The sequence below is a fragment of the Pollachius pollachius genome (assembly GCF_949987615.1).
Source record: "Pollachius pollachius genome assembly, chromosome: 11".
Classification (NCBI taxonomy): domain Eukaryota; kingdom Metazoa; phylum Chordata; class Actinopteri; order Gadiformes; family Gadidae; genus Pollachius; species Pollachius pollachius.
The window spans coordinates 20,140,973-20,165,972 of record NC_136944.1 but is presented as its reverse complement, the minus strand read 5'-3'; the positions used below and the strand labels follow the sequence as shown (position 1 = coordinate 20,165,972).

At 46.7% G+C, this 25,000-nt stretch overlaps 3 protein-coding genes across 3 annotated transcripts in view; all 3 read left to right on the top strand.

Annotated features, from left to right (window-relative positions):
- The window catches only part of notum1a (notum, palmitoleoyl-protein carboxylesterase a), a 9,027-nt gene extending 566 nt beyond the window's left edge, over positions 1–8,461 (top strand). Inside the window, exons 1-11 of the mRNA XM_079745741.1 lie at positions 1–49; positions 2,720–2,772; positions 3,029–3,124; positions 3,769–3,829; positions 4,086–4,144; positions 4,302–4,404; positions 4,965–5,156; positions 5,429–5,526; positions 6,002–6,149; positions 6,348–6,395; positions 6,600–8,461. The exon at positions 1–49 is cut by the window's left edge and continues 566 nt beyond it. Coding sequence (XP_079601867.1) covers positions 1–49; positions 2,720–2,772; positions 3,029–3,124; positions 3,769–3,829; positions 4,086–4,144; positions 4,302–4,404; positions 4,965–5,156; positions 5,429–5,526; positions 6,002–6,149; positions 6,348–6,395; positions 6,600–6,906 — 1,214 coding nt within the window. The 3' untranslated portion in view covers positions 6,907–8,461. The remainder of the gene's footprint in view (positions 50–2,719; positions 2,773–3,028; positions 3,125–3,768; positions 3,830–4,085; positions 4,145–4,301; positions 4,405–4,964; positions 5,157–5,428; positions 5,527–6,001; positions 6,150–6,347; positions 6,396–6,599) is intronic.
- Positions 8,462–9,987: 1,526 nt separating this feature from the next.
- On the top strand, positions 9,988–10,899 carry myadml2 (myeloid associated differentiation marker like 2; the record flags this gene model as incomplete). The annotated part of the gene is made up of 1 exon (XM_079745771.1): positions 9,988–10,899. One exon carries the CDS (start codon positions 9,988–9,990, stop codon positions 10,897–10,899), a length of 912 nt encoding a protein of 303 aa, XP_079601897.1.
- Positions 10,900–12,660: 1,761 nt separating this feature from the next.
- LOC307083020 (pyrroline-5-carboxylate reductase 1, mitochondrial-like) lies at positions 12,661–17,921 on the top strand. Its single transcript, XM_079746805.1, has 8 exons — positions 12,661–12,798; positions 13,029–13,099; positions 13,210–13,280; positions 13,448–13,627; positions 14,640–14,861; positions 16,650–16,742; positions 17,076–17,239; positions 17,502–17,921. Exons 2-8 carry the CDS (start codon positions 13,033–13,035, stop codon positions 17,665–17,667), a joined length of 963 nt encoding a protein of 320 aa, XP_079602931.1. The 5' UTR covers positions 12,661–12,798; positions 13,029–13,032; the 3' UTR covers positions 17,668–17,921.
- The last annotated feature ends 7,079 nt before the right edge of the window (positions 17,922–25,000 follow it).

The window sequence follows — 25,000 nt, the reverse complement described above, 5'->3', positions numbered from 1 at the left end:
ACTTGTTGGAGAATACGTCCGTCACATGCAACGACGGCAGTCCTTCTGGGTACGTAGCTATAACAACTTCAAACCCCTGTCTAGCTAGCTTTGAGGCCAGGCGTACAATTCTCCGGTTGAACTTATTGAGGCAAGGTCAATTCCGAAAAAAATACGCAGGCAGTCGTGGAAGCGACGGGGTTGAACGATCAGAGCACGCGCCGGTCTAGACCGACCGAGGACGGCCAGCTGCTTCGTGTCAGCAGCAGCGGCGCGTGGAAGGAGGAGGAGGACGACAGCCACATGGCTGGACGCTTCATTTCCTTTGCTCTAAATTACAATGCAGCATTCTCCTGGGTGCACCGCGTTGGAGAGATGCTTGCGATTCTTCTCTGTTCGCTTTTGAGTGCTGGGAGTGCAACAAGGTATATTTCCGAAGTTGGTGCCTTTTGGGGGAGCCGCTCTAAAGCCACACCGCAGCAGGGAGAGAATCTCCCCGTTCTTTTATCTCCTGTGCGATCCATTGTTGACAGTGAGATTAGGGGTAAATCCCTTTGTTATTGGGCAAGCCTGGACGAGTTCTCCTCTTAAGGAGGATAAGCCATTGCTCTGAAAGCATTTTAATGTCAGACAGATCCTCCTTTCCTTTGAGTGTAGCAAAAAAACATCCGCCATGTGGAGACTGCTGGGTTGTTGTGCTGTTTTATTGGAGAAAACACATATTGTGGAATATACATAATTGATCACAGTGCTACATTTATGAACAAGCAGAATAGGCTTATAGGGTAAAGGAATGCTGCAACAATATATGATGCCTTATCAAGACAGATTGAATACATTTACAATCACAGAATAGATAAACTTGTATTATATAAGTTGTATTAGTTATTGATGTTTAATCATAAACATCAGGTATATTCTGCATCAGTTCAGTGGAGGCAGAATGGTGCCTTATCTATAGACCTAGGGGTAATTTCTGAGGTAACCTCAAAGTGGACGCTGGGGAGCTAAGCTCAGGACGAGGACAGGTCGACGGACGGGTACAACTGTTGGCAGATGGATGCTCAGTGCTGTCTCCAGATGCTAGTCCATCCAGTCCTCTGGAGTACTGTTCTCGAAAATAATGTTGTTTCAACAACAATGTTGTTTTATCTATCAACTATGGGGTATAATCTGTGAACTATCGTCTATTGCTAAGTGTTATTCATAAGGATTGAAAATAGAAGGCTAGTAGCACGAGGCTGCTGCTCGTGCTACTATTCTAAAAATGTTGTTTTATCTATCAACTGGGGTATAATAATCTGTAAACTATCGTCTATTGCTAAGTGTTTTTCATAAGGATTGAAAATATTATTTAAAAAAGTAAAGAATGACGTTGAATGTACATCCAAAAGTCTCCCAAAATAGAAGACATTTATTTTTAGATCTGCCGCCGTGACGCATAATTAATTCGTAATTCAGCCTCTCAATTAATCCCATGTTGAGAACATAAGTCATAGTTCCACGCCTGAATTGCTCTCCTGCTCTGCCGCGCTATAGTCGAATAAATAAAGGCTGATGTATTTCCCGGTGGTGACAATGAAACCCTGCACTTTGTAAATCAAAAGTTAAACGAGCAGCAGACTCGTGGCTACTAGCCTTCTAGCACTGAAATACTGCTCTTCTTGGCTTGGCTGCCCGGTCTCTGCTGTTGACCGTCCGAACAAGGCTACGAGGCATTCAACGGCAGCCAGAATGTGATTAAATGTCTGAGCAAACAGAACCGACGAGCTGCCAAGGCCGTTTCCTTTGATGCTGTTTGATGCAGTGGATTCTGCCGATTGCTGGGAGCAAAGTCACTGGTTAAGTCTGGTGGACGACGTGCTAGAGCTGACGACTCGAAGTCTGCTGTGGACAGGAATCTGCTGTCTGGACATGGTCGGAATTTATTTTAGGTTGTCATTTTAATTTCATCTTTGGTGAGGAAAGTATAGGAAGGGGAGAAAGTATAATATATATGTTTACTCAATTTTATAAACAGGGCATGTATACCGATGCAGGGATGACCAATCTTCCCAGCCCCTGCGTTGCAGTATTTCAATGGACTTTTGAACCTCAGTTTCTCTTTGGATCTCCTGGGTTTGACAGTACAGAGACGTGTGTGCATATGGGTCCCGCACCAACAACCCCTAGACATCATTGAACGTTCGCTCGTCCAAAATACAAGCGCTACATTATTCCAGTGTGTGTGTTTTCATTCCTACGTGCTGAAAGGATGATTGTAGGACACTGTTTAGGAATGATGACATCAGAGCAGCCGGACGGAATATGACGGTACGCACTAGTCGCCATGGAAACGTACACACTGAAGATGGGAAGAACATTGCGTCGTTTATTTATTTCCCAACTGTCATGTGGGTTGCAAGGGTTGCCCTATCAGCCAATCAGGTTTATCCGCCTTGATCTGGGGTAATCTCCAGGCTAAATTCATGTAGGTGACATGTTTTATTTTTATCTTGTAACTTTAGACACAAGGGGTCTTTGTTCGGGATGACTCGGCCACATGACATTTGTTTTATCATGGAAACGTTGTTGAGTGGATAGCAGTAGTCAGTATCTTGCAGATCTTCTTTCCCTCGTTTCTTCAGCTTTATCGAAAGTTAACGTTTTATTTTCAGTTTGAAGTTCACGTTGTTTTAATTGAAGCGATGCTAATGAATGTGTGTTAGGGTAACTCATGAATGATACACTTGTCTTGCAGATACTACCTGAAGGAATCTCGAGGCAGCCGTCGCTGGTTGATCTTCTTAGAAGGTGTGTGCTCTGAAAAAAATCCCACAATCATTCACTGATTCAACCTGTTTCCTCTGTCCTAATCCACGAGTGAAGGATCTTTAATCTTTTAAAATGATAGGGATATCTTATCTCCCAGATTTTTCCATGCAATGATCAAGAAAATGTTTTGTGAAATATGAAAATAATGAAAAAGGTTGAACGTGAGATAAACACATGGTAACTTGGATGTGTGTTTCCGGGGCCTCCGTCCGTCAATCTGTCTGTCTGCCCTCAGGTGGCTGGTACTGTTTCAACAAAGAGAACTGTGACACTCGCTACGAGACCATGAGGAGGCTGATGAGCTCGTCCAAGTGGCCCCAGACCAAAACAGGTCAGCATCCTGCCGGGGAGAGACGGCCAACCCCCCCCCCCCCACACACAGTATCACACGGATATCCCTCGCCTCAGACCCACTGGTGCCACGGAAACGGGGCATGGCTGTTTTAGCGTTGGTGGATTATGCCTGCCATCATTTATGCTAAATAAATAAATAAACGGTCATTTGAGCTACAGTGGCCTCAAAGAAGGAAGCGAAAGCTAAGGCCCAGGACTTTAGATTCAGCTCAGTCGTCTACTACTCATATTACGACCGCGACATCTACTACCACTACTAGGGCTACTGGACCATGAGGAAACATGTACTACTGTCGTGGCTGTACTCTGCTACGGCTAATGCATTGAGATCTCATGCAAGAGAGCGAGTGTGTGTGTGTGTGTGTGTGTGTGTGTGTGTGTATGCAGTCTCGGTTGTGCGATGAAGGAAGGGGGGGGTTGCAGCAGACAGCGTAGCCCTACCTGGTGCACTGTCGCCCTAAACTCACCTGCCCTCTCATTGGGCTGTAATGACTGTAATCCAACGATGGTGATGATGGTGATGATGATGAGGAGGAGGAGGAGGATGTTGGAGGCGGGTGGCTGGGTGCTCTTAAGGATACATATTGATCTGTTGTTGTTGTTGTTGTTTGGTCTCTGCAGGTACGGGGATTCTGTCTCCGCTGCCTGAGGAAAACCCACACTGGTGGAACGCAAACATGGTGTAAGTTAGTTCATAAACGTATCTGTGTGTGTGTCTGTGTGTGTCTGTGTTAATGTTTGTGTGTGGGAGAATGCTCATGTGTGTATGTATGGGAATGTATACGATTACGTGCGGGCATCTGCGTTAATGTGGGTGTTTAAGTCGGCGCTGCCTAATGATAGCTGCCTTCCATCCGGAGCACTTCCTGTGCTTGGTAGCTGTAATGGTACCCGCACATCCACGCGTCTAAAGCCCGTCTCTGATGTGTCTCCCGCAGGTTCATCCCCTACTGCTCCAGTGACGTCTGGAGCGGAGCCTCCCCCAAGACAGACCAGAGTAAGCTTTCTTTAGCCTCCTTCAACTTCGTTTCCCACAAAGTGTCAGAATAGTTTTTTCTTCCAAAACAGTGTTCGCTGTTTGCATCAAAAATTGTGTACGCTGTTGGCTTTTTTCTCACCAAAACATCTCGGTTGTCTCGGTGTCGTGTGTTCAGACAGCTACGCCTTCATGGGCTCCCTGATCATCCAGGAGGTGGTGAAGGACCTTCTGTCCAAAGGCCTGGACAACGCCAAGGTTCTCCTGCTAGCAGGCAGCAGGTGTGTGTATTTTTATGCTTGTGTGTGTGTCTGTGTGTGTGTGTGTGTGTGTGTGTGTTTTAATGTCATCCCAGTGTGTTGCTGTATGTAGTCAGATCATCGGTACATACACGAGCACAGCTGTAGTTCACATTAGTATACTTGGCGTTCCCTGATCCAATACCCGGTTCCGGGTGTTGCGTGTGCCAACCGGTTACGCCAAATGAGTTTCCTTAAATAGATCTCATCATCATATGGTAAATAGTAAATGGACTGCTTTTATATAGAGCTTTTATCAAAAGCGCTTATTGCCTGACATTCACCCATTCATGCACACATTCACCCACCGACAGCGGAGTCAACCACGCAAGGCGACAGCCAGCTCGTCTAGAGTTTGGTGACCCTTGCTCAGGGACACCTCGACCCTCTGCTTGGAAGAGCCGGGGATCGAACGGGCAACCTTGCGGTCACCAGCCAACCCGCTCTACCTCCTGAGCCACTGCCATGTGTCGATTGTGTTTGCGTTGTGTTTGCGTTTCTGTCGCGCCGTCGTCCTAACCGTCCCGTCCTCCTCGGCCTAGTGCGGGGGGCACCGGTGTCCTGCTGAACGTGGACCGCGTGGCCGACCTTCTGGAGGGGATGGGTCACACCGCCATCCAGGTGCGCGGCCTCTCCGACTCGGGCTGGTTCCTGGACAACAAGCAGTACCACTGCACCGACTGCGTGGACAACGTCAGCTGCTCCCCCACCGAGACCATCCGCAGAGGCATCAAGTATGTCTCCTCTATTACTTCCGTGATGGTGCGTTTGTGCGTTTGTGTTGTTTGGTCGTGCGTCACAGAGTGGATTTCAGTCGGTTGTTGGATTGCACCACAAGGGTTTTGGATTATAACATTGGATTATTTGCTAAACTTTTCATGTAACGAGCACATTAACAAAAAGCCCAACAATTATGAATGGAAGTTGCAAAACATGTGCAGATGCACCTGCTGTGAGATACCAACTCATTGACACCGCGTTGACCTTTGACCTGCCGCCCCAACAGGTACTGGGGTAGCGTGGTCCCGGAGAAGTGCAGACAGACCCACGAAGGAGAGGAGTGGAACTGCTTCTTTGGATACAGAGTCTTCCCATCAATAAAGAGTGAGTGTTGATAAGAAGCTTCCTCCTCACATGATCAACTCAGCCTGCACAGTGGCTGTTGAGATGCTGGTAGTACTTTTCATCGTTGATATCTAATAAATAGTAGGAATGCTTGATTATGGAAAAAATCATAATCACGATTATTTTTGTCAATATTGAAATCTCGATTATTCTAACGATTATTTTTGAGTTGAGAACATGATGCATTAATTCAGCATTTCTCTCCAGAAAAACACTTTCTAACTGATAACTATGAAATTCCCCTTAAAAAAAGAACAAGATGTTCAAATCGAAAATAATGTACAAATATGTAACCAGTAAAAAATCGTTCAAACTCGATTATATTATTTGGAGATCGTTTGACCCAAAAATTGAAATCACGATTAAAATTGGATTAATTGCACAGCCCTAATAGGAAGCCCAAGCAAAACCTCACTCGCCTAACCTAACCTCGCTGTCCGTTGTCCCCATGCAGGCCCGGTCTTCGTGGTCCAGTGGCTGTTTGACGAGGCCCAGTTGACGGTGGACAACATCCAGCTGACGGGACAGCCTGTGCAGGAAGGCCAGTGGCGCTACATCCAGAACTTGGGCATCGAGCTGAGGAACACCCTCAAGGACGTGCCGTAAGAACCACTCTCCATACTCTAGCTGACCAAGTGTGTAGAGGAAGCCTGTGTTTTGATCTTACAATTCCACTTAATTTCACTTCACAAAGATACTGTAAATATAACAGGTATGTGTGTGTGTGTGTGTGTGTGTGTGTGTGTGTGTGTGTGTGTGTGTGTGTGTGTATAATAATGGTGTCATCCCTGATTTCACAGAGCCATGTTTGCGCCGGCCTGCTTATCCCATGAAGTTATCACCAGAAAGTGAGTATCACTCGTCCCGCCATCTGCTCTCAACAGATGTTCAAAAACGAAAGGACACAACAGAAGCCTCTAAATCCCAAAAAGCGCCTGTTGTCATTCCCGGTTCATGCATAGCATCTAAGGAATTTGTGTGTGTGACTTTACTATTATCGTGGAGCGTTCCATTCCCATGAGCTGACAGCGCCCTCTTGTGTCCACCTTCAGTTACTGGATAGACGTGCAGGTGAAAGGAACGTCCCTGCCCCGGGCCCTCCACTGCTGGGACCGCAGCCTCCACGACAGCAACCGCAACAACAAGGCCCCTCCCAAGGGCTGCCCGATGCACCTGATCGACAGCTGCCCCTGGCCCCACTGCAACCCCACCTGCCCCACCATCAGAGACCAGTTCACGGGGCAGGAGATGAACGTCATCCAGTTCCTCATGCACATGGGCTTCGACGTGCAGAAGATGGCCCAGCAGCAGGGCATGGACCCCGCCAAGCTACTGGGCATGCTCAGTAGTGGCAGCTAAACGGCCCGCTGTGGTTTCAGCGCCAAGCTACGATAGAACAACAACAACAACAACAACGCAAGGCTGGTGTCTCGCTCGCTCGCTCTTTCTCTCTCTCTCACTCTCGGCCCGGTCTTCCACAGCCGATACCTCTGTTCTTACCCCCCCTCCCCCCCCCACACACACACACACATCTCTCTACCCCCCCCCCCCCCCCCCCCCCCTTTCCAGCTTGTTTAGCTAATCCTTTAGCCCACACCTCAGTCCGAAAAACAAGGGCTATGTTTCTATGTTGTTTATGTCTACCCTGGGTACATAGATACACTATTTTATCCTTTTAAGTACCTTTTTTTTTATTTCCACAACCCAGTGCTGGTGACCAGTTCCAAGGACAACAAGCCTACACAAGGCTTGCTAACTCTCCTCTTAATTTATGTTTTGGTTAAAACGGAAAATAAATATATATTTATATATCTCAAATGTAATCCAGTTTTAAGGATGCTCGTTGATATGCTTTGTTTTTGGGTCGGTTTTGATTTGTTGATGTTTTTTTTTTTTTTACACGGTAAGCTGCGACGGTGATGTTTCGTGTTTTGTGTAGTCGCTCAGTTAAGTGTTGGTCAGGATATGTGTTCTTGTTGGATTCACCTTAGACCCTCACACCCTAGGGCCTGAGTCATGGTTCAAAACGCACAACACAATGTTTTTGCAAGAAAATATACATTCATGTTAACAGAGTGAGGAAGAAAAAGAGAATAAAACACAGGTATCTTTGAGAAGTTAGAAAACATTACCCATTACTCATAAGCTGTTAGTACTTAAAGGAAATAATGCAAACAATGACAAACAGCGATAAATGATTAGACCAAATGAAAAAATTATTAATTATAATTATTATAAAATTCATTGACACCCATACAATGTTTTGCTAAATGTATTACTTTATGAAAACAACTTTGTTCGAAAGGATAGAGAAAGCTGGTTGAAATGATTCCTGATTTTATGCTTTTTTTTAAATCTGTAATTATGAACACCACTGTGCCGTTGCCACCAGTGGCATAACAAGAACGAAGACCAGTTACAACCAATGCCAAGGATATGTGTTTGTGTTATACGTGATTTCAAGACGAGTTCACCTCAGAAGTCCAGCATTTCTCAGAACCAAGTGCATTCAAAGGGAGACAAATATTGTGTATAATGTTTTGGAGTATTTGTATAGGTCATGTTATGTGTTTACTCTATAACTTCCATCGTTTATTTGATAGTAGAATCACTTTTTAATATAAAGACGTTGATGTGTGTATTGCTGTCTTATAAATGCTGTTTTTAAAGGACCTTTATTTTACATCACACGAGACAAGGAAAGGTATTACTAATTGTAATTTTATTCTGTAACATATTTTTTTAACAGAAAGAAAAACTCAAGCTACATTAGTAATTTACATATTTATTTTGTTATGTAAATCATATTTATAAGTGCTATTTTCACAAGGAAGTGATTCTTTGTAAATTGTAAATATATTACTGTTTTATTTTCTTTTTGTGTTGATTGCATGTCTTTGTATCAGACTTTAAGGAAAAAGACCAATTACAGATATATTTCAAGATAATATTTTGTGTTGTGTGTTGTCATTTACCATTAGATCAAAACATTAATATCTATCATAGTATTCTATATATAAGAATTTAACCTATATATTTAGCATTAAAAAAGCTAGCTAGCTACAAAACCCACCATCACTACTTTAATGATGGTGGACCACTAAAGTCTACCTACCTATACATCTGTAAAGTGAAGACACTAATTAAATCTAAAAGCGTCTTCCAGCAGTACATTTACTCACCTCAAACTTTTTATACACACCTCCTAATCCCCATGACGGGCATAAAATCAGTGTATCCTTTTGGATATTACAAGTCGTCATTCCCGGACTGTCTTTACACTGAAAAATAAGCTTTTTTGCCTTGAAAGCGCTACAACTCTCCTGGCCCCCCACCCTCCACTTCCCTCTAGAAATATGAACCCCTCACACCCCTTACCCTGTCATGTTTGGGCCTACCGCCCGGCCGCCCAGTTGCCGAGGCGGGCATTTTGGCTCCCACCCCACCCCATGTGTGGAGCATAGACCCCCTATTTATAGAGCATGGTGTGGCCTTGCAGCCTTGGGTGGAGCACAACCTTTCATTTCGGGAACCACCCCTAGGAAAAGTTCTGGAGCGCACGTAGACTCACAGCCGAGCAGAGCGCAGGGTTTGTGTCGTGTGACAGAACTGGCAGATCAAACCCGTGGTAGGCCGCGACAGAGAGAGAGAGAGAGAGAGAGAGTGGATGACAGGTGAAGCCGGCTTGAGGGGCTTCATTGGCTTTCAGCTCGGGGGGCTTTCAGCAGGGCAGAAGAAGGACACTCTGGGAGTTGACTGACACCGGACCCCAGACCGATCAGTTTGAAGGCCAGGGCCTGTTGTTGATGTTGGAAGACGCGTCTCAACGTAGGACATGGCGTGCCACTTTTTGGACAAAGCCTAACCTGAACTGGGGGGAGATACGGAGAAACGGAAGGCCCAAAGACTGCAGAGAGAGACTACATTTTCAGGCTTTGCAGTCTGCTTGCTGTATAGAAAGGACCAGGCTGGGGTAATATACCTTTGTGTTTTCTAAGCCATGCTTAGGTTGACATCAATACCTGCTATGAACATATAGTTTGTTTCGAAGAATAATAACTGGGTAAACCAAGCCTTTGATCCGGCCAAATAGATCTGGCCAACTGAAGACATTTTATGATTGTTTTTATACATATTCTTTCTCTTTTCTTTTCTAAATTCAACAAATATCTCATGCTATTCCCCGCCCGACACAACGTCACCTCACAGTGGCTGGATGTAATTCGAGCTCTGCGATAATTACAAAGCACACAGAGGGAAAATCTTTTACTGACATTTGTAATTAAGGCCCGTCTATAAACGGCGACTGGGGAAAGGGCGAGGTCTCTACAGAGGAAGACAAGCGGGCCACAAGCCCTCCTGGACCGGAGAAGGAGGCCGTCCCCCTCGAGGTAATCCACTGCGCACAATCCCCAGCGGACGCCCGCTGCAGCAGAGGCCATGGACCACCAAGGCGGACACTACCTGAACAAGGCGGCGGTGCTGTCCCCCCTGGGCGCCGCCCGCATGTGCCAGCTGTTCCTGGGCTGCAGCATCATGGCGCTGGTGTCCCACAGCGCCGGCTACAGCGCCAGCTACGGCATCTTCTGCATGTTCGTGTGGTGCTTCTGCTTCGCCGTCACCCTGGTGGTGTTCGCCCTGGACGTCACCCGGCTGCACAGCTGCATGCCCATCTCCTGGGACAACTTCACCGTGGCCTTCGCCATGCTGGCCACGCTCATGTACATCACCGCCACCGTGGTCTACCCCGTGTACTTCCTGGAGAGCGAGTGCCCGGATGGGGATTGCACCAGCTGGGGCTACCGCATCGCCGTCACGGTGTGTTCGGGTCTCTGCTGCTTCCCGTACGGCGCCGAGGTCATCCTGACCCGGGCCAAGCCGGGCGCCGTGGTGGGCTACATGGCCACGGTGTCGGGCCTGCTGAAGGTGGTGCAGGGCTACGTGGCGTGCATCATCTTCGGCGCGCTGGCCAACGACGAGGGCTACACAGAGTACGAGGCCACGCAGTACTGCGTGGTGGTGTACAGCCTGTGCTTCACCCTGACCCTGGTGGTGGTGTCGCTGACGGTGTCCGGGAGGACGGCCGCCCTGCCCTTCCCCTTCGACCGCTTCGTGGTGGTCTACACCTTCTTTGCCGTCATCCTGTACCTGAGCACGGCGCTCATCTGGCCCATCTTCAGCTTCGACCAGAAGTACGGTGCCAGCGCCCGGCCCGAGGACTGCCCGCGGGGGGTGTGCCCCTGGGACAGCAAGCTGGTGGTGGCCGTGTTCACCAACGTCAACATGGTGCTGTACTTTGTGGACCTGGTGTACTCGCAGAGGATACGCTTCGTGTCCCACTCTGTGGTCTGAGGACCTGTGGGGGGGCGGCCGCTCGGGGTTGGGCTCCCCGACCTCAGAAGAAGAAGAGGAAGAGGAAGAGGAAGAAGAAGTGGAAGGAGTAGATACACCGAACAGACTCACGGGCAGACGCGGGCCGATCTCTAGGCAGGTCAAGTCGCTGCAAAGATCCCCTATCACCTTAGAAAGACAACCCTGCAGCACTTTGTGTGTGATACTCTTTATTCCTATTTCCAAGTGTTCCACGTCATTGTTAGAATTATTATTAAAGGTGTGTAGGTATGATTTAAGAGTTGTAAAGAGAGAGAGAGAGAGCAGAAAAGAGCAGGACAGAGCAAGATTGTGAAACAAAACAACTCTCTGCCTCCTCCCTCACTACTTTCTCTGCCATTGAGAAGCGTTGCATTCGCGCACCTCTGATTGACAAACAAGACAGAGAAGAGAGGCCTTGATGGGTGGGAGCGGTCTAAAATCTCAGTGGGCTCATACAGAGGCAGACGCAGTCAACTCTTAACAGATATCATCACTTCACAGAGCATTTCACTCATTAATGGCTGACCAGGGGTTGTGTCTTTCAAATAATAGCTCTTACATCTTACCTACAGCACCTTTCAACTTATACGCTGCCAAGCTATAACAGTGTCATATGTGACCGCCTGCTGTATGCTACCTACAGAGGGACTTTGCCCAAGTTCTGCAGTGTCCTTGGAAGGCCTGACAGGTGTGGGGTCCAGCTGATCTGTGACTTGTCCACAGAGGGCAGTGAGGATTATCACCCTCAGCATCCATTGCCACTCTTGTCACACAGACTCAAGATGCTCTCAAACATAATGGAGACTCTCTCTCTCTCTCTCTCTCTCTCTCTCTCTCTCTCTCTCTCTCTCTCTCTCTCTCTCTCTCGCTGGACAGCTTTGTTACAGATAGACTTAATTTTAATTGCATCTTGAAGTCCTGAAGGGTATATTATTTATATTATAAGCAGGACATTATGGAAGATATAACTAGGCCACTGGTTGAATTGTTCTATATTATTGGTGACATTGTATTTGGCTACCAGACAAATTATTTGCTGTTGCGTTCACTGTCTATTTAAATGTTTGTTATTTTTTATTTTAACTTTACCGTGACAATAAGATACAACTTGAATGACTGAAAAGAAATAATAAAACGCATTTTTCAATTGTTCATGATGTTATTTGGTGTACAAATACTATAGTAAAAAAAATAAACCAAAACGTGTTGTTTCTCCATATGTTCTTTTGACACATAATGATAAATGTATGAGTTATAAATGTTTTAATGTCATATTATCATTACTATGGTGTGGATGATATAATTCCGTTTTAAATACTAAGTTTAGTTAAACAACAAAATAATAAAAAGGGATAAATCCCTACATCATATAGAATGGATTCTTATCATTTAATTCCCTACATCAGAAATCCTGACTACCGTAGTCCTAATATTAAAACTGGCCAGAAAAACTCTAATAAAATATGCTTTATATAGCACAGGGTTTACCTTATTTATGCTCGTAAAGCATCAGTCGACTATATATTCAGGTACAGCACGAACTGTTCCAGCGTTACAAAGCCCGCCCACCAGGTGATTGGTCTTACTGACTGTGCGTCAAAATACGACACACATATCTGCCTTGATAATCCGGCAGTGTTGCCAGATTGCCGAAAACCGACCAACTGGGATACTTTTCTGGCAATATACGTTTTGGACGGTTTGGAGACTGGTGGGGCTGGAAAATGCCCATCCGATCTGGCAACACTGAGTACTCGTCGGTCAATGTTTCTTGACACAAAACGCGCTAACAAATGTCTGCGCCACGTTGACCTTGTTGTGTAAGCACAAGTTGTTGCCTTTAAGGGAAGTTATCAGTCCCCATCCGGTGATATATCCGTAAGTCTTTATATATGTAATTAACTGTAAAACTCCGGTATACCTACTGTTCGTCTCCTCTAGCTGCGCGTCAAAGAGCTGCATCCTTGAGCAAAAAGGAAGTAATGTTGTCCGACCAGTAGATTCTAGTCGATAAATGAAAACAAACGCACCAATACGCATGTCTGCTACCGTGGTGTGCTAGTGTCGTTGTCCCTCCACGCTTATTATGGTTTAATATCCTTCTACAGGAGGATGAGTGTGGGATTCATAGGTGCGGGTCAGCTGACCCATGCGCTGGTGAGAGGTCTCTCTGCTGCAGGTAGGTGGACACGTTTTGTTTGAGTAGGCTACTTGACGTGTCAACATGTAACCTGTTCGTTGGCCTACTTTTCATTGATTGTCCTTGTGTGATGTTCATTTACTTCAAAGGTGTACTTGCTACGCACAAAATCACTGCCAGCTCCCCAGACACAGACCTCCCCACAGTACACGGTCTAAGGGTAAACATTTATTAAAATCTTTTTATTTTCATTATGAATCATGTGAAGGGTCATTCCACATTTAATGCCTCGCTATTTTTCGGGGACTTTGAGTCTCATCTCATGTACGTATTTTGTTGTAATATAACCTGAAATAATAAACAAGTGATGTCCTATGATTTCCACAGAAACTGGGTGTGAACTTCACCACCAGCAACAAGGAGACTGTTAGTAAGAGTGATGTTCTCTTCCTGGCTGTGAAGCCTCACATCATCCCGTTCGTTCTGGACGAGATCGGACCGGAAATCGAAGAAAGGCACCTCATTGTGTCCTGTGCGGCCGGTGTCACCATAAGTTCCATAGAAAAGGCAAGTTCAAGAGCGAATCATATCGCTCAGGTATCAGGGTGTGTGGTTTTGGTTGGCTTACATGAGGTGAAACACTTCATTCACTGCTATGAACCGAGGCAATGATCTGGTGCAATTCTTTACCATGAGTTTGAGTACAGCCATGCTAAGGATTCCTTCTCTGCGCAACGCCCCCAAGGCAGAACAGTCACAAGCTTAAACAAGATCCCTGCCCTGCCTTTCCTCCTCCACATTTCTAACCCCTTTCAGGTTCCTGCTAACATGCATGCTGCGAGCTGTGAAATTGTGAGAGACGTAACGGGAGACTGGATGTCATTAAAAGGCGCTTTTCCAATGCAGCAGCCAATTGACATTCATGTCGGTTTTAGCGTTGATTGCAACGTGGCAAACGCATCACCAGTGGGGGGGCTAGTCTTTCCCAAAGTGGGGGATCCCTTTTTGGCTTCCCTGATTGCTTGGTTTACCAGAGCAAACAACGACTGTTTGTGTGATGTGTGTGTTTGGGGTGATTTTGAAGGCGTTAAACAGTGTGGGGGGAAGCTGATGTAAGTTTGGGTCTCAATCATTTTCTATAATTGGGGTGATGGACTAAAAGGTCCCAATCAACCCCCCCCTTAATGACTGGGGGAGGGAAGTCGGAATGGGAAACGCGTCATCTCGGTCCTCCGTGCTTTCGAGCAACCAAGTCGGAAAAACATGGATGCTCACACTTAATTAGAAGAATACAAATGTATTATTATAATTTATAGATTATAAATGTAAATGATCTAGTTCTGAAGTAAGTGAACCGACAATACATTGCTGTCATCGTAAGAGAACCCTTCAACGAAAACAAATGCTATTAGCAGTTACAATGCTAGATGCTGTATCGTTGTATGTACTCGGTATCGGCCGATACTCAAGTTAAGGAATCACATCTTCACTCTGTACTGTAAAGACCAAACGGGAAGCAGCAGACAAGTGTCCCTCAAACTGACGTTGAGGGACGGTGCGGCGCTCTCTCCCCGTTCAGAAGCTGAGCCAGTACCGCAGTGAGCCCAAGGTGATGCGCTGCATGACCAACACGCCGGTGGTGGTACGGGAGGGCGCCACGGTGTACGCCACGGGCACCCACGCCCAGGTGGAGGACGGCCGGCTGCTGGAGCAGCTGATGGCGAGCGTTGGCTTCTGCGCGGAGGTGGAGGAGGACCTCATCGACGCCGTCACAGGACTCAGCGGCAGCGGCCCCGCCTACGTGAGTTTGGTTCGCCGCCGGGGCCCTCGCTGGTCCACGCCGGCCATTTTGGGTTAACTGGCATGCGACGTGGGCGATGTGGGTCGTATCCGTGCGGATTATGGTGGACCCTTTTTTTGAACAGTTGTTCAAAAAAGGGTCCCAAATGTACGATGAGTGCTATCAATCCATCTATAAATGATCATGCAGTCTATCAAAGACACAAGACAACTGGCACTCTCTCTGCTCTCACTCCACTTCCAAAAGGCTTGGGAAATGCAGTCATTAAACCCCCTTTAAAAAAAGCGGAGCATAGATGCTTCTATCATTAACATTTACAGACCGATATAAAATTGACCCTTCATAAGGAAAATGATAGAGAAAGCTTTCAGCAACATTTCAACCCTTTCATTGCACCCACAATGCTCTTATTAAAGTTGTAAATTATGTTAGTCTAAACATAGACTATGGCAACCTTTCAATATTGATGCCATTGGACCTCAGTGCTGCCTGCGACACTGTCGGACCTCAGTGCTGCCTGCGACACTGTCGACAACTCAATACTTTTGGACAGATTTGAAATCAGGGTTGGGCTTTCCGGCATTCTTAAACTTGTTCAGGTCATATCTCCCAGACGGGAACTACTTTGTCTCCGTTTGTAACTATGTCACTGAACTAGGACCATCTTTATTCTATCTCAACATGCTCCCACCAGGCCTAATAATGCCAAATAACAACATTGCCTACCGTTTTTATGCCGACTACACACAAATCCATATAGCCCCATCACCAGCTGACTATCTTCTGATAGGTCTGCTGTGCCGGTGCATTAAGCAGGTCAAGGACTGAATGTGGTGGAATTTCCTACAACTAAATATAGACAAAACTGAGATGATTGCCAAAAATGAGAGACTGAAAGTTAGACGACGCCATGAGACCAACAGATTTGAACACATTACACCAGTTCTCAAATCCCTGAATTTCCTCTGGGTATGTCAGGGGATTGATTTCAAAATACTTCTGCTCACCTATAAATCACCAGGCGTTTTAGTATCGCCGAAGCATATCACTGAAATGCTTTCACTATTTGAACCCTCTAGAGGTTTAAGATCAACTGGGACCAATCAGCTATTGGTTCCCGGAGTCAAAACAAAACACGGAAAGCAGGATTCCGCTACAATGCAACACACGGCAGGAATATACTTCTTTGAAATCCGGGACTGTCTCGAGCTCTGACTACATGCACATTTAATAAATATGTTCAAATGTTTTTTTTGCATTATTTTAGATCCTGTTTGCATATGTCTTTTATGGATTCTTTGAAATCCTGTTTCAATTTATTTCGTGACATTTTTTTCATGTCATTACGTTTATATGTGAAGCACATTGAGCCTGCCTTGTGTATACACTGTGCACTTGACATTTACAGACACACATAATCACATTACACATGGATACCAAGAGACATGGCAAACATTACAAAACATTAAAAAGCAGCAATAAGATGCAGCAGCAACTTGGGTTGTGCCAAACATGTGTATCTCTCAGCTGATGTCTACCTTGATTTGAGGAGGCTACGCCTTTGGGCGCCGTTCTTCTCGTATATATTTGTAGCTGCCGTTGGCACCCTATGAAGTCGTTGTGCAGCATGTCGAACTGTGAAGACAGGCACTGTGTCTATTAAGCTGATGGCTTTGTTGCTTACACCCTGTGTCTAGAAATCCCCAAGCTGCCTATTTGGTGTTTCCTCCCCATTTCAAGCTGTGTAACTATAGCAGTGGATGATGTATTTGTGGTGTTTCTCCGTAGGCGTTCTTGGCAGTAGACGCCCTCTCGGACGGTGGGGTGAAGATGGGTCTGCCCAGGCGACTGGCCGTGCGCCTCGCCGCCCAGGCCCTGCTTGTAAGGACATCCTGTTTTGTGTTGCATTATTGTGTCGTGTCCCATCGTTGGGCTGGTTGTCTGCGTTTTCACTTGCATTTGTGTTTTATGAAAATGAATGTGAAGAAAGGGTTTTGAAATAACAAGGGTCAAGTCACAAAAAAGATATGTCATATTGGGATGATTTGATTTTACCTTTGCTACTTTTAACTATTTAGTAGACTGCAACAGTTCTGCTGTGAATGTTAGAATTGTAAGCTCCTGCTTTTTTAAATGTATGACATAATTTTATGTACGACGATGTATATATATTTTATTATGATGTATGATTTTATGCATCATTTATCATTTAAGGGAGCCGCTAAGATGTTGCTGGACTCGGAGCAGCATCCTGGCCAACTGAAGGACAACGTGTGCTCGCCAGGGGGCGCCACAATCCACGCACTGCACGTCATGGAGAGCGGGGGCTTCAGAAGCCTCCTCATCAACGCCGTTGAGGCGTCGTGTATTAGGACAAGGTAAAAAGGAAAAAAAACACGATCTATTCATAGTTCATGTTTGTATTTTAAATGTTCCACTTGGGAGTTTTATTGTTCATCGGTTTGGCCGAACATCTATTCTTAATATTTGCATGCCGATGTGAGCCACAAGATGGCGCTAGATACCCAGACTAGCGTGTTCAGTCCGTTAATTGCCGCGTCTATTTTAAGAAATACCTCGTATTATCCGGTAATAATAATAATTAAACGCACTGTGCCCCTCTCGTCCTGAACAAAACAGAGAGCTGCAGTTCTTGGCGGACCAGGAGCAGATTTCCCCGGCGGCCATAAAGAAGACCACCCTGGACAAAGTTCTGCAGCAGCCCGGAGTGACCATGTCTGGGGGGGCGGGCCGCGCAGGCCGCATCAGTATCTTCACCCAGAGCAACCCGAGGTCAAAGAAGTGAACTGGGCGTCCCCCCGACCCCCCCCCCCTTGCATAGGACTCATCGGGCAGGTCAAAGCAAAGCGTTATAGCTGGCGTTATAACGTTGGGGCGACATACAGAATTCAGTCGTTACATGTTGTCTGTAAAAACTTTGAACCACTTGCGTCAAGGAGGTAAAACAAAGCCTTCATTTGATGAAGCGGGGTGATATGCAACAGACATTGTTGCCTTCGTTGTGCTACAAACTGGAATAAAATCTTGGATTTATATATATATTTGTATTTATTTTTATTTTTGTTCATTCAAAATACCATTGATTTTTCATTAGAACCTTTTGGTTTTAAACATACAATAATAATCGCGCCGACTATATATATATATATATATATATATATATATATATCAGTACACATTCATTATAGTTGGACCCTCTAGCCTCTAAGACAATGGATTTTGCTGACTTGTTTCTATTTATAGCTTAAGGCTTACATGGGCATGTCCAGATAGCGTTCACCGGGCCCATGGGTCTGAGGAAATGCCAAGTGTCACATTAACACATTCCAATCATACTCCCATTCAGTTCCCTGCGTGAACATAACATAAGCTTCTAATTTATTAGTTTGTGTCGCAATGTTTTATGTTGAGATGAGAATAAACACGGAGACAACATCTTGGTAATTATTTTATTTTTACTTAATTAACCTCCATGTATAATGTTGCCGTCCTGTCCTGGTATCATGTGATGACTAAATGAGAAACCAGGAGATTGGCGTCTTCCCCCTCAAAAAAAGAGGTGCTCAACACGCATTGGAACCATGTAAACAAACACGGGGCGATACTTTGTAATAATGTGTCGAGGTTGGACCACATTAGGTGACTTTTCAATATCTTCCCGTGTGGAAAAATATCACTCATGAATGGAGACACGTGACCAAACATCATGACGCCTGGCTCCAACACAAGGGGAAAAGAGAATCAACAAGAAGCGCACCAGCGGTGGCTCAAGTCTACTTCTCGGGCAGACCCAATTTAAAGACCTGATGTTAAATGTCCTGTCCGCCGCGTGATCATATTTAGGACGCATCACCGCTGACCCGCCATCCCCGACCCGACCTAGGTGAGTTGTGTGTGTGTATAACGTGGAATCGTTTGACATTTGTGATGTTATGCTGAGCGTGCACGCCTTTACCTCGGCACTGACAGGCGCGAAGCCTCTCCTCGCGCTGCTGGTGCTAGTGGTGGCCGCGAGGAGAGAGGCTCCTCGCGGCCACCACTAGCACCAGCAGCGCGAGGAGAGGGCTCGCGCCGGCCTCGGCACTGACAGGCGCGAGCACTATCCTCGCGCTGCCGGAGCTTGCCGTGGCTAGCCGTCCTCGCGCCCCTCCAGCAAAGGGCGAGGGGGGCTCGTTCTGCCGGTGCTGACCGTGGCTAGCGCGAGCTAGCTTGTGGCGTTACCACGCTGAAAAAGCAGCCAGTATATCCACCGCCTGTTCCGGCGCGGTTATACAGCCAGTGTATCCACTGACTGTGCGCGTCTATGAAAGACAATGTACTGTTCACATGAAATTGTGTTCGTTTTCAAATGACGATGTTTCTTCTGAATATCGCGACAGTGTCATGTTTTATTGCAAGACGCTGAGCGCAGGGATTTTCCTCCCGCGCTTGTTTTGTGCACGGGAGCTTTTGGCCGACTCTCACGAGCGATTCATATTGGAACGTGGAGGGTCTTGTCGGCGCGTGCAATGTGCGACTCGCGTGTAGTAAGATTGCCATTTTGATAAGTCGGCGTACCCGGAGTGTTTGCTTTGGTGGTCTGTGGTCTGGCAACTCACACACATTATCAGAGCTGCTCAAACCTGCTGCTTCATTGCTCTAGGAAGACCGCCAGGTTGGTTTCGGAATTTCTCATGACATTTATCAAGGATGTGTGTGTGTGTGTGTGTGTGTGTGTGTGTGTGTGTGTGTGTGTGTGTGTGTGTGTGTGTGTGTGTGTGTGTTGATATGGACAGGTCGGGTTCCGTGGGAGGTTTCAAATGCTTGTGAGGATGGCTTATTTTACAACAGATGATTACAAATCCTAAATTCGACAGCGGCGTTGTTGTTGTTTTTTTTGGTTCACCTGGAGCGGCAATTCGTTGAGCCGCTCCTGAGACGCCAACAATGGACCAGCGCCGAGACGAACCGACATAGCGTCATATCGTTAATTGGCATTTGTTGTTGTGTTGTATCGTGCAATCTGCACGCATAACACGGAGCGTTTCCTCCATGCTGAATCACTACAGCAATGCATTCAGACGTTTGGAGAATTCAGCCCGAAACACAGCATCAGCACCACCGGACAAAAGGTCTGCGCGGTGGATAAGCATCTGTGTTTTCCCCCCACTCTACCCTAATCTGGGAGCTGGATTGACGTGATATGGATTCGAAAGCCCAATGGATGTCAAGTTATGAGCGTCGAGTGATGACTATCACACATTTATCCGCTTCCTCAGCATTCACCCCGCGCGTTTACATCGCGTCTCCTCGTTGTCAGGGTGTCTCTCGCGCACACAGTGCTGACTAGTCACTTGCGATGTGACATCCCTTTATTATAATAATGCGTTATACGCAGGATTTTCGTCTTTTATAAATTGTTACAGATGGCCGTGTGTTCCAGAGGATAAATCACCGTCTCCACACATGTATGGTTTCAGATGGTAGAACCAAAGTGTTTCAGCTGTGTGTCATATACGTGTTGAACTTAGGAGACTATGATAATGAGCACATTTAAATAACAAATGCAATTATTTTCTTGTACGGTTATGATGGGTACAACAGATACCCTTTATTTTCTTGCAATATGGTCATGGTGTTTATATCGGACATGCTGTTTATATTGGCCAGGGGTCTTTAGAATGCACGTTTAGGGTCAAGTGATTTATCCATTGGAAAACGTTTGCTCGGTTCGAAAAAAGAAACGCCCTCTGAAGAGTCTTTAAGTTTTATCAGCGGGGATAACAACAGAGCCTGGTCTCCTCCTCTTGCTCCGATACTCATCTGGTTTCATCATCCGTTTTCACACAGGCGAGGGAATCCAGGCCTGTTGGGCTGGCAGGCCGGCCAGCCTCGCATCACGAGCCCGGCTTTGCAACAAAGCGTAATGCCTGCCTGTCTTTGCCTTTTTCGCTGCAGGTAACGAGAATAGATGAGGGTCTCTGGGAGAGAGGTGGTGGGGTGGTGGTGGTGGAGGAGGGTGAGAGTTAGGGTGGTGGTGGTGGTGGTGGGAGGCTAGATGCAGGGTGTGGTGGTGGAGATCAGCGTTGGGATTTACGGTCATTGGTATGGAGCCGGATAAAGCAGATATAAAAAATAAAGGCTTCAACCCCATAGGCAGCCACTCCTGTCCGGCCCTCCGCGGTATTGCGCGCGATGGGCAGCATGTCCCCTCTTGCACGCCTTGGTGGAGGAGGAGAGGATAGGGGATTGTTGATGAAACACCAGGCAAGAACACGCGTGCACGCAAACACCCGCACGCACGCACACACACACACCGCAATGTGTAGTGTGGTGTGGTCCCCGACCGGCTACCCGGTCTGCATCGCGCCTTATTGGGGAGTAGTTATGCTTATGCAGGACAATTAACCGCCGCAAGATGGGAACATGAGTGGGGTTTGTTCACAAAAGTGCTGCTTAAGCTGCCGCGGGGGGGCGGGGGGGGGGGGGGAGAAGCAAAGCGAGCGAGGGGAGGGGATGGGATGGAATGGGAGGGTAAAAAAAGATCAATATAGGCTAGTATATTCTTTTTTTATTTTTTTCTCTCTTTCAATGACGAGGAAATGTTGGTGATGAAACCGGCTGCAAGGAGGGAGCGCACATTAGGATTGCTTAGCATTGCAGTGTCTGCTGCTGCACCCTTACCCCGAGTGACGCTTTCATGGAGACGCTGCCAAATAAAGCAGTTTGTTGTGGTTTGCTATATTCTTCCTCTTGTGTTTGAGTTTGGTTTGTTGCTCGTCCCATCCTCGTGGGATTACGATTGTTCGCAGGAAGGCAGTTTCGAATGTACGAAAGGGCGTTTGTGATCAAACACGCAAACATGGTGATTCAATGTTTGTTGATTGTTTATCTTGCTTATCTTTTGACGCAACTGTTACGCCTCGGTTGAATTCACTGTCGAGGACCTGGAGCCGAAGTCGGGCGGGTCAGAGACAATGTGATTTTTGCTTCGAGGCCATTAAGTGATGCAGGCATGGCTGTCGCTAGTTGGTTGTTATTTGATCACACAAACACGCACACGCACACACACACACACACACACACACACACACACACACACACACACACACACACACACACACACACACACACACACACACAGAAAACTTGTGGCTCATATACATGACCACATCTGGCAGTTGCTTGTCTTTAGTTCCCTGCATCAATGTGTATTTACTTAGTGTGTCATGTGACTTTGACAGAGGTCACAGCACGCTCGGTTTGACCTACGATGGTGAGTCAGGGATGGCCACCTTCAAGAGCTTTACTGTTTGTGATATTCACGTGAGCAACGAAAGACTCAAGAAGTAATATTGGAGAGAACCTCTTCAGTAAAAAACCTGGCATCTCCCCATTCATCTTCCCAACACACACTGCTCACCAGTGTCAATAATGTAAAAACACACCGGCTATTTGTTACTCGCTGTGAAGCGGTAGGCCAACGATTATTATTGTATTTTTAAAACCAAAGGTCCTAATGTGCGGGTAAAATCAATGGCGGTTTGAAAATATATTTTATTCACAAGAATTGGCGCGGGGGGCAGGAGGAGGAGGACAGCCGTAGTTTGACCCACACCCTCCACACGCTTGGGTCAATGGTCGGTGCACGCAGACTGTTTAGTTAAACTCCTGGAGGTTAAGCCGGTGTGTGGGTTGTCTGCAACCCCGGTGCGGTGCTGATGCATCCAGAGCCGTCTCTATTCCCTTTTAATGAAGTCCTCCAGGCGGAGTGTGTGGAAGGCCAGTGGAGTCTCTACGTCCCTCCCTGCCCACTGCTTCGATTAACACAGCACTCATTTCAGTGAGCCGCCATCGTTAGGAAATGGACTCCTCGTTGAAAGGTTGTTTTTTTTTCGGATGAGGAGCATCGCGGAACAAGTGCATTTACAAAATTGGCTTTACACAATTAGAAGCTTCAGTGTTTAGCCCACTCAACTGTTGTTTATTTGGAAAAACATCTGGACGTTATCCATAAATCGCAGATATAAATAAAAGGCATAGTAGGCCTACAGGCTATATTAAGTGGGTGCATTTTTAGATGTCCGGCGCGATGTATCACGCTTTCGAACTAATGACTCAGAAATGTCTTATCTTTTACATTATTCACATTGAAATCTATACAGAATAAAACATCTTCCAATAAAGGATAAAAAAAACAACACAACGCAAAGCAAACACAGACCAAAATGTGTTCCACATTTCCATAGACATATGTCCCTTTTCCCTCATAAAGCCAAAATCTCCCGTGCTTTACCGGATCTTATAAACAGTTTTCCACCTGCCAATCGGACTCGCCCGTCTAACAGCTGTGAGCTGAGACAATACGTTGCGTTATGACTCGTGTCATGAGCGCAGCCTGTCTGTGTTTCTCACTCCGTTGACAGCGCCGCTGAAATCTAGGCACAACATCGCTTCTCAAGTTGAGCGGTTGAAAGCTGAATGTGTATTTTTTTCTTTTTCCTTTCCTCTTCCCCCTGCCTCTTTTTTGTCACTCTTATTTCACGCTCTGAATACTTAGTAGTTAATAGCTTCTCTTCTCCCTGGCGTGCACACTCACTGTCGCTCTCACACACGCGCACACACCCCGCCGACACATTGCATGCTCAACACATACGTCCCCCCCCCATTCCACTATTCCCACTTCCTGTTCCATCAGGTACCAGACTTTTAATTTGCCTTTAAATGCATCCCCCCCCCTGCCCTACCTCCACAAGTGATGTGCCTGATAATGGACTTGACTCCACTGAAGTGCAGGGATGATTAGGTCTGAATATCTGCATGTTATTTTCTTTTCCACTTGGCCCGTGAGTACTGGGGGGGGCGTGGTGGAGCGTGTGGAGCGTGGGGGTCAGACCATGCGTGAACCATCGGGAGTCTAGTGGGGGAACGGATGGGAAGTCGGGCGGGCTGATTTGGGCGGGAAAGTAGAGAACGGTTAACAGGAAGGACGGAGATTCTTTCTGAAGGCAAAGGCGAACGTGGGTGATGCTATTGACTTCTCGTCGCTCCGGTCTTCATCATCCTGATGATTAAGCTTCCTAATCTGAATCACCGCTGTTTCCCAAACAAAATCTAGTTCCGTCCGGCTTCCTTTCATTCTCAAGTGGAGGAGAATAAAAAGGGACATACAATGAAAGAACGCGTACACAGCACAGTGTGTCGGGCCTGAGACGATGAGCAGCTTCCCCAACTAACCGGGAGTTAAATCCTTTTGAGGTTTAAAGCTGGGGTAGGCAATTTGAGGAAACCCAGCCGGAGTCAGCTAGTTTCTGAAAGTATCCAACCGAAAAAATCCCTCCCTTAAGGCCTGCCTCCGACGCCACTCCCCCGAATCAAATGCTATTGCTAAAGCTCTAGTGCTAAAGCTCTCTAGCTTTAGCGGTATGTCTGCCTAGCCTTGTGGAAGAGTCCGGTCAAGCACAATGAGTCCACGAGCGCAGGCAGCGCACCAGATTTATATATTTTTTGTCAGTGCATTTGATTTATCGATTGCAATCTGGATGTAAAGAGAATCGACACAAACAAGACAAAAAATGCTTCTAAAATGATTTCCACGCCCTTCATCTAACGGACGAACCGGGAAACGTACCCTATCTGACGCCTCCTTGAGATCCATCTGATCCCTCGTATTTTCTGACGGCCGCGGTACGTGACTCTGGGCCTGCCGTACTCAGCATTCAGCCGGGGAGCTTCCTGCCGGCGTGGCGTGCTCACGGTGTGCCTGTTCACATCAGTGTTCGCCGCCCCTGCCCGGTTCAGTATTCCTTCATTACCGCCCTGCCAGCCGCAGCCCTCCTCTGCAATTGGAAATGACAAGTTAAGTGTGTTTTCCCTGCAAAAAGATGGAGTGGAGTTATGGTGCTGTGTGTGTTTGTGCGTGTGTGTGTGTGTGCGTGTGTGTTTGGTTGTGTTATTTTTGTGGTGCCGTAAAGCCCTGTGCAACCTGTCTGTTTCCCCCCCCCCCCCCCCCCCCCTCCTCCCGTACATGTTTTATGCATTCAGAACAGATATTGGGCAGGGCTTTAATGTAAATTGTAGAGTGCGTGTGTTTGGGCGTGTGTTTGGGCGTGTGTTTGGGCGTGTGTTTGGGCGTGTGT

Coding starts and splice junctions, on each gene's coding strand:
- LOC307083020 (XM_079746805.1), top strand. CDS start 13,033: ATGAGTGTGGGATTCATAGGTGCGGGTCAGCTGACCCATGCGCTGGTG. Junction 13,281..13,447: donor CCACAGTACACGGTCTAAGG/GTAAACATTTAT, acceptor TGATTTCCACAG/AAACTGGGTGTGAACTTCAC. Junction 16,743..17,075: donor TCGCCGCCCAGGCCCTGCTT/GTAAGGACATCC, acceptor TTATCATTTAAG/GGAGCCGCTAAGATGTTGCT.